General features: G+C 41.3%; 1 protein-coding gene across 3 annotated transcripts in view; it reads left to right on the top strand.

Moving 5' to 3' along the window:
* Positions 1–274: 274 nt before the first annotated feature.
* dock3 (dedicator of cytokinesis 3) overlaps positions 275–9152 on the top strand; it is a 158700-nt gene continuing 149822 nt past the window's right edge. For all 3 annotated transcript variants that reach the window (XM_031901130.1, XM_031901131.1, XM_031901129.1), the window contains exon 1: positions 275–635. In XM_031901130.1, the coding sequence (XP_031756990.1) occupies positions 599–635 (37 nt within the window). In that variant the 5' untranslated portion in view covers positions 275–598. The remainder of the gene's footprint in view (positions 636–9152) is intronic.

Here is a 9152-nt window from a genome sequence, read left to right as displayed (position 1 = left end):
AGTAGTTGGGCTGTACCCTATATATAGTAGTTGGGCTGTACCCTATATATAGTAGTTGGGCTGTTCCCTATATATATATGTAGTTGGGCTGTACCCTATATATATGTAGTTGGGCTGTATAACCCTCACACACACGGACTGAGTGGGTCTGTGCGGCGGAACTAGCGGATGCTGAGCGGTCCCAGCCCGGCAGACACCTGTAGGGGGATGCTGCTTTGAGCCTGTCTCCTCTCCCCCTCTCTCACTCCTGGTCCCTCCCTCCCCCTTGTCTCCGCCCCTCCCTCCCGTCCCTGTCAGTGGAGAGATCAGAGTATACCCATCTCTGGGAGTGCATTTATCCGTCCGGCTCAGTGTACCGGTGGCCTTACCGGCCATGCCGCCCTCAGGGCCCCCCTCAGACGCCGTGTCTGGCTGACAGAGCCGCTCCAGGACAGCAGCCCGTACCCTCAGTGTGGGACCGGCTCGGAGCCACTTGCCCAACACCGCTGCGTTCTGCTCTGACACTGGGATCTGCCCTCCCGTCACTTCTACCGACCCCCGGATTTCCCCCAGAGCACAAGGAGATACCCCTGAATATACCCCGCAGCCGCTGAGCATCATGTGGACTCCGACCGAGGAGGAGAAATACGGAGTGGGTGAGTGTAGCAGCGACTCTGGCGCAATGTAACCCTCACTCTGCGCCGGGAAAGCGCGTCTCACGTGCGGCAAAATCGCACAGCACACAGTCCGGCAGTCACTGCAGGGATACACACAATACGTGACACGCATACACAAACACACAGCACAGTGCAGGAATGTATCACAACACTGCAACACACAAACAGGAGCGCACAACTCACACCCAAGAAGAGACGGAGAGGCACCGGGCTGGCACTTACACTCACTGCCACTCAGAGAGCCAATAACTAGTGCATGTGGGCACACACTAACTACACTGGCATAGGCTTGCCTCTTCCCTCCCCTGGAGCTTTCCCTTTATGCTGGGTCAAAGCAAGGGCCACAGGGCCCTATAATGATCATTCTCTGCCTCTCCCCCTGATAATGTTGCTGGATTTCCCTGCCTGGCAGCAACAGCCTCAATCTTCTTACTTTGTTTCCTCTCATCCAGGGACTGAGCCACAACCTGGTCACATGATGCTGTGTGTTTGTGACTGGTTGTGTCTCAGTGTGATTGGAGGAGGCCCAGATTGGGTCTCAATGTGTATATGATTGTGTAAGGGGTTGTGTCTCAGTGTGTATGGGGTTGTGTCTCAGTGTGTATGGGGTTGTGTCTCAGTGTGTATGGGGTTGTGTCTCAGTGTGTATATGGTTGTGTATGTCGTTATATATGAGTGTGTATGTGGTTTTGTCTGTGTGTATGTGGTTGTGTCTCAGTGTGTATGTGGTTGTGTCTCAGTGTGTATGTGGTTGTGTCTCAGTGTGTTTATGATTGTGTATGTAGTTATATCTCAGTGTGTATGTGGTTGTGTCTCTGTGTATGTGGTTGTGTCTCAGTGTAATATGGTTGTGTCTCAGTGTGTATATGGTTGTGTATGTAGTTATATCTCAGTGTGTATGTGGTTTTGTCTGTGTGTATTTGGATGAGTCTCAGTGTGTAAGTGGTTGTGTCTCAGTGTGTTTATGATTGTGTATGTAGTTATATCTCAGTGTGTATGTGGTTGTGTCTCAGTGTAATATGGTTGTGTCTCAGTGTGTATATGGTTGTGTATGTGGTTGTGTCTCAGTGTGTATGTGGTTGTGTCTCAGTGTGTTTATGATTGTGTATGTAGTTATGTCTCAGTGTGTATGTGGTTGTGTCTCAGTGTGTATGTAGTTATGTCTCAGTGTGTATGTGGTTGTGTCTCAGTGTGTATGTCGTTGTGTCTCAGTGTGTTTATGATTGTGTATGTAGTTATGTCTCAGTGTGTATTTGATTGTGTCTTAGTGTGTATGTGGTTGTGTCTCAGTGTGTATGTGTTTGTGTTTCAGTGTGTATGTGGTTGTGTCTCAGTGTGTATGTAGTTATGTCTCAGTGTGTATGTGGTTGTGTCTCAGTGTGTATGTAGTTATGTCTCAGTGTGTATGTGGTTGTGTCTCAGTGTGTATGTAGTTATGTCTCAGTGTGTATGTAGTTATGTCTCAGTGTGTATGTGGTTGTGTCTCAGTGTGTATGGGGTTGTGTCTCAGTGTGTATGTGGTTATGTCTCAGTGTGTATGTGGTTGTGTCTCAGTGTGTATGGGGTTGTGTCTCAGTGTGTATGGGGTTGTGTCTCAGTGTGTATGTGGTTGTGTCTCAGTGTGTATGTGGTTATGTCTCAGTGTGTATGTGGTTGTGTCTCAGTGTGTATGGGGTTGTGTCTCAGTGTGTATGTGGTTGTGTCTCATTGTGTATGTGGTTGTGTCTCAGTGTGTATGTGGTTGTGTCTCAGTGTGTATGGGGTTGTGTCTCAGTGTGTATTGAGTTGTGTCTCAGTGTGTACATGATTGTGTATGTAGTTATTTCTCAGTGTGTATGTGGTTGTGTTGGGGTGTATTTGGATGTGTCTCTGTGTGTTTGATTGTGTATATGTTTGTGCCTCAATGTTTATGTGTGTGTGTGTCTGTTTATGTCTATGTCCCCACCAAGGGAACCCACCAACCCCCCAGCCAGAGTCCCTCTGTATGTGTGCTGGTACTTTTTGTAATATGTCTTCCCATGAAGTCTATTATTTTTATGGGTCAGTCTCCCCATTGATTGGACAGCTCTGCCCTTTGATTTGTAGTTTTCTTGTTTGCAATAAGTCATTCAGTATAATGCATTTCATTAACCATCACACACATAGACACACACACATATATATACTTATCCATCTAACGCATATAGTGGACTTTTTGAACTTTGTATACTAGATCCAGCTGAGCCACGTAGATGTCTGTTTGATAATAATTACGTGTTTTAATATAAATGTATTCAGGTTTTGAAATTTTAAAGAAGGATATTCACCACTGTTTTATGTGATATTCCTCAATAACAACAATAACCTGAGGAATACAAGTGGGACCTTGTAGGTCAGACATTTTTGTATTAATTCTGATATGGGGCCCCTCTGTACTTTGGTAGAGGTACTGGGTACAGTTAATATCTGTGTATTTGTCCCACCTGCAGCCCCCAGTACTAAAACCCCCAGCAACTGTCCATAGTACACAATATACATTATATATTTATGTATATAATATATTTTTTAATTAATGCTTTAAAGTAAGCACCTCAACAGAAACCCCTACATATTTACTATATGGACAAAAAAGTTTGGCTGCAACAACATCCTCACATAACCAATGTTCTTGCTCTTGGTATTCCAGCTTATTGACATACTGTATATTCACATATTTAGGTTCTTTTCCCGCACATTCCTATGTTTAGTGAACATCACTGGACTTATGTAATGTTTGGCACATACTTGGCTAATACTACTACTAGTTGCTTTATGCATTTTATATGGGTTTTTGTTATTGATGTATAATGCTGTATGTATAACGAGGAGTAATTATTAATCATAGATTTTTTCATTAGTTGGTTGGGTACAAGTATGGCTGGTACTTTGGTGGGTGATCAGTTGCTGTATGACCTTATTAGGTTTCCTTTTTAGTGAGACTGCTTATTAGTGTGGATTTTGTATGAGGCTTTTGGGGGTGTATAAGTTTTGTTGGAACAGCTGACTGTGTATGAGGTTAGGTGGTGCCATAGACTGTGTATAAGTTGAGGTGGCACCATAGACTATGTATTAGGTTTGATGGCACCATAGACTGTATGAGGTTAGGTGGCACCATACACTGTATGAGGTTAGTTGGCACCACAGACTGTGCTTAAAGTTAGGTGGCACCACAGACTGTGAATGAGGTTAGACTGTGTGTGTGGTTATGTGGCACCATAGACTGTGTATGTGGTTTGATGGTACCGTAGACTGTTTAGGAGGTTAGGTGGCACAATGAACTGTGTATGATTAACACTGTTGTTTTTGTGTAAGGTTGGTAGCATTGCTGGGTAATTTGAGTTTTGTTGGGTTTAGTGAGGTTGTTTGGTACTTTTGATTGTGTATGGTGATGTGTGGTGCTGTTGGCGGTACATGAATTTTGTTGGTGCTGTTGGTTGTGTACAGATAAGGGTGATGCTGTTAATTAATAATTAATAATGTTGCAAGATGTTGTTTGTTGCACATAAAGCTGGTTGACAAGTTGTTATTTTACAAGTGATGCTTGTTGTTTATGATGGTGTTTCTGTGCAGGAGTTATATATATATATATATATATATATATATATATAATCTGATGTATAGTGCAGATATATGGTGTTGGAAAGAGGGCAAGTGCATTTGGTGTGGGTTATTTTGATGTGGTTGTTGTGTACAGTGGGACATCAGATTAGTGCACAAGTCTAATCCTCTCACTAGGTATTTGTGGTTGAGTGATTAAGGGTGGTTGGTAATTTTTTTTTTGTATAAATGCTCATTTAGAAAGAAATGTTTTGTGAGTATCCTAAAGGCAATGCTATGTGGTGTATGCCTATATTGGTTCTCCTCTTGTTGTTGTTGTTCATAGTTGGATTTGTGCTTTGTGAAGTTGGTGCTTTCTGGTTGAAATTTCAATGATAAATAGGATTTGTTCTGCGCTCGAGGGGGCGGTTATTATTTATTCATGGGTTTTATTTAAAGCTTGCCAGCATATTCCGCAGCACTGCACAATGTGTAAATTATTCCAAAAATATTCAGAAAGAGCAAGGAACTTTCTCCCAAAATATCTAATTGGATGAACAATTATGATGAGAACCAAGTTGCCACTTAAGGCTCAATAAATTACTCAAAAACAGGTAAATATATTGGCTGTGAGATTCAATTTCAGTACTGTGTCTAGCATAAAGCATTGGGGTGCATAACATACCGGGGGGCTGAGGTTATGCATGTAGAAGATACATTGTTGTCTACAAGGTACTGAGGGATTGGTTTGGGGACACTGTAGAAAAGGTTAATATCAAAAATCTGTTCCTGGGGCCCTGGGCATTGAGGGCATTGAGGGCCCTGTAAAACATTGATATTACAGATTTGCTTGCTGCTCTTCAGTAGGGATACACTGAATCCTGAATCCCATTTTTTGCAGGATTCAATCCTAGTGTCTGGTCAAACTGAATCCAAACCCCTAATACCCACTTGTCAATAGGCAACTGAAAGTGACAAATGTGGGTTATTTTTTTTGTATGCTACAATTTTTTAAAAATGATTATTGCTCATTTGCAAATGCAGATTAGGGTTTGGATTCTGTTTTTTTTTTTAGGTGGATTAGATATTCTGGCCAAATCCTAAAATTGTGGATTCAGTGCATCCCTACTCTTGAGAGCTAGAGGTCACAGCATCCTTCGCACAATAAAAGCCAGAATTACAGTATTTGTTAGCAGACTATACAATAACTGTAGTTTTTGGAGCCACATTTTTAAAATAAGGCGTTTAACCTGTGCTGCCAGTTAGGAAACACTCCTATTAAGCATAACTGTTGCCATCTTGCCCCACAATACCTGCTACCCCCAACCTTCCCAAGGAAACAGGGAAGTGGATACAGGTATGGGACCTGTTATCCAGAATGCTCGGGACCTGGGGTTTTCCGGATATGGGATCTTTCCATAATTTGGATCTCCATGACAGAAGTCTGCTAAAAATCATTTAAATGTTAAATAAACCCAAAAGGCTTGTTTTGCCTCCAATAAGGATTAATTATATCTTAGTTGGGATCAAGTACAAGGTACTGTTTTATTATTACATGAACAAAGGAAATCATTTTTAAAAATCAGAATTATTTGCTTATAATGGAGTCTATGGGAGATGGCCTTTCCGTAATTCGGAACTTTTTGGATAACGGGTTTCCAATAAGGGATCCCATACCTGTACTACTATCTATTGACCTTTTTTTTATCAAAGGATAGGGTCCTCTGGGTAAATGTCCTCCTCCCACCCCCCAAAAAAATGGCCCTGACTACAGACCAGTTGCCAACCAGTCAAGCCAAAGATAGAGTTTAGGCATTATCTTCTGTTGGATAACATTCTAAAGGGCAATGAAAACTGATTTAGGGTACCCCATTAGAAATACTGCTCATTGTCAGCATCTGCTCTCTGTGAAATAAAGGATTTCACAGTTGAAAATGTACCATCCTGTACCCAGCACCCAGAGGTTAACTTTCCCTTTTCCGTTCAGGCAGAGCTAATTTCCTGATCCATGCATTTGCATAATAGTCATGCCAGCTAGTTTCTTGTTGTAGTCAAGGATTGTAAAATGGAGTGAAAGAACGTGTTTCCGAGGGCCTGACTCTCTGCCTTGCGTTCAAGGACTCATTTAACAGTGTATGTTTGCCGTTTGTGTCAGCCCTGTCAGCCTGAGCGAGGGCGCATAAAGCCGACAGATAAAAGGGTGCTGTTTATTGCCGACATGTAGCAGAGCATCTTCCAAGCTTGGGATCCTCGCCGTGCTACTGTCCCTGCAGTTTAAGGGATGTGGCAGCGAAGGCCTTTCAAGCATAATACCTTTTAGCCTGGAAATGAGACTTTACATCACTAATAGAATAGGCATTCCCATAAGGATGACACTTGCAATGTTTCTGCAGTACCTTGTGCTTGATGGTAACCGAGCTAGCATAAATCCTTGCTGGTGGCAACACAACACATTAGGTCTTTTTCTTATAGTTTGAATTTTTTTAGTAGCGTTTAAGGAATGGTGCTGGGTAGCTGGGATCAAGTACAAGGTACTGTTTTATTATTACAGAGGAAAAGGAAATAATTTTGATGGACTTTATGGGAGCTGACCATACTGTAATTTAGAGCTTTCTGGATAAAGGGTTTCCAGATAATGGATCCCATAGCTGCATAGGATCTATTTTCCGGAATGCTTAGGACCTAGGGTTTTCTAGGTTAGGGATCCTTTTGTAATCTGGATCACCGGACCTTACGTCTGCTAAAATTCATTTAAACGTGAATTAAACCTAGTAGGATCATCTTACGTTCAATAAGGATTGTATCTCAGGGCCAAGTACAAGGTACTGTTTTATTATTTCAAAGAAAAATAAAATTGTTTTAAAAAATTTGAATTACAGGTATAAGATCCATTATCCGGAAACCCATTATCCAGAGAGCTCTGAAAGCCCTCTCCCATAGACTCCATTACAATCAAACAATATTTAACTTTTACAAATAATTACCCTTTCTTTCTGTAATAATAAAACAGCACCTTGTACTTCATACCAACTAAGATACAATTACCCCTTATTGGGGCAGAACAGCCCTATTGGGTTTATTTAATGGTTAAATGATTCCCTTTTCTCTGTAATAATAAAACAGCACCTTGTACTTCATACCAACTAAGATATAATTAATCCTTATTGGGGGCAAAACAGTCCTACTGAGTTAAATTAGCGTTTAAATTAATTTTTTAGTAGACTCAAAGTATAGAAATCCAGAATTACAGAAAGACCCCATATCTGGAAATCCCAGGTACCGAGTATTCTGGCTTGCAGGTCCCATACCTGTATTTGCTGTAAATTGCTTCTATAGGAGATGGCATTTCCTTAATTCGGAGCTTCCTGAATAATAGGTTTCTGGATAATATAGGGCATTTTCATTTTCTGCTATTGGTGGGTCATTAACACATTTCCACATTTTTGGCACAAAGATATCATCAGTTTTCCCACAGTCTGCTTTATGAATCCAGCCCATATTGTTTAGAGGAGATGCTCACTGTTACTGGAAAAAAACAACATATGTGATGTGAGTTATAGCAAAGCATATAACCGTCTCCTTGCTTTTATTTGTTTCATCTAAAATCAGCTATTTTGGGCTTCCGTTTAGCCTTTTAGTCTTTCCACAACAGTTAATGGACAATAACTGATATAATCCCAAGGGAGATATGAATGAAAATCATTCCTGTATAGAAACCAATATATTTAGCAAAACCTTTGGCCAGTAGTGGCTTCTATAATGTGACAGTGCTCAGCAGTTTGTAGTCTACAGTGGCGTAACTATTGGGGTGTAAGGGGTGTGACTGCACTGGGGCCCACCCCTGTAGATATGCCACTGGTTGTGTACATGGGGCATTAAATCTGGGAGCTTCATCCCCAGTACCTGATATCCTCATACCTAAACTCGCTCTACAGTGACCACAGAAAGCCAGCGGTTGGGTTGCTATCTGTTTATCTCTGTAGGAGCATGCAGTAACCTGACTGACTAGCATTTTTGCTATTGGGTTAGTGTTTTGAGATGTTTTGAGATATTGTTGCCCTTTGGCACCATTTCTGGAAAGCATTATATGTTTCAATATCAATATACTCTACTTGTTGGTTATGGCTGTTGGGAGCAGTTCATGAATATGTATTTTCTAAGGCTCACTTGAAAACAGTGGAGTGGGGGGGTCTTTGTTAGATACAAGATGATTGAATACAGGACAACTCATAGCAATCACGCTGCAATAAGGCCTATGGGAGCACATACCCCTCTGGCAGTTTCCAGGCAGCACAGAAGCACCCAACCATGGCCATTTGGCCTGTTATTTTGTTCATTGGAATTCTCCTCTCACTAATACATTGATTTGGGCCAGAAAACAAGAACCTTTTCCTGTTCGATATCCTCCTGTCACCGCTAGTCACAGGACGATTCTATTGAACTGAGTGGGAATGACCGGTCACAATCGAGCACTTCTCTACGTAGGCATAAATACCAAGACTTCTACTTCCTAGAATTCTGCATGTGTAGTATAGCATTAAATAGTATACAGTTAAAATTAAAAGTTTTCGTTTGTTGCCTAAACAAACCAATAATACATATTTGTTGCGTGGGTCACAAAGACAGACATAATGTAATCAGAAAGTATCATCTTTTCTAGAAATGAGGGTGAATTTTTATGAAAATTACATGTAAATGCGTATGGGGCATTTGGATTCTTTTCTTTCTGGCCCTCTGAGCCATGCATAATCAGTGTCAGAGACTTAATATTAGTAACGTCTAAATAATATAAAATTGATTTCATGCTTGGCTGGCTTTGGATTTCTGCCTCTTCTGGCTGTCTGAAAACTTTGAGAGAACGGGTTAAATATTTATTGTTCCATAAAAAATAAGGTTTCTTTTGGCAGGAAGAAGCCGCAAGCATTTATTTTGCCAATTACA

Source organism: Xenopus tropicalis, chromosome 4, assembly GCF_000004195.4.
Source record: "Xenopus tropicalis strain Nigerian chromosome 4, UCB_Xtro_10.0, whole genome shotgun sequence".
Taxonomy (NCBI): domain Eukaryota; kingdom Metazoa; phylum Chordata; class Amphibia; order Anura; family Pipidae; genus Xenopus; species Xenopus tropicalis.
Note: the sequence above shows the minus strand (reverse complement) of the source record. Positions and strands in the feature narration are given on the sequence as shown.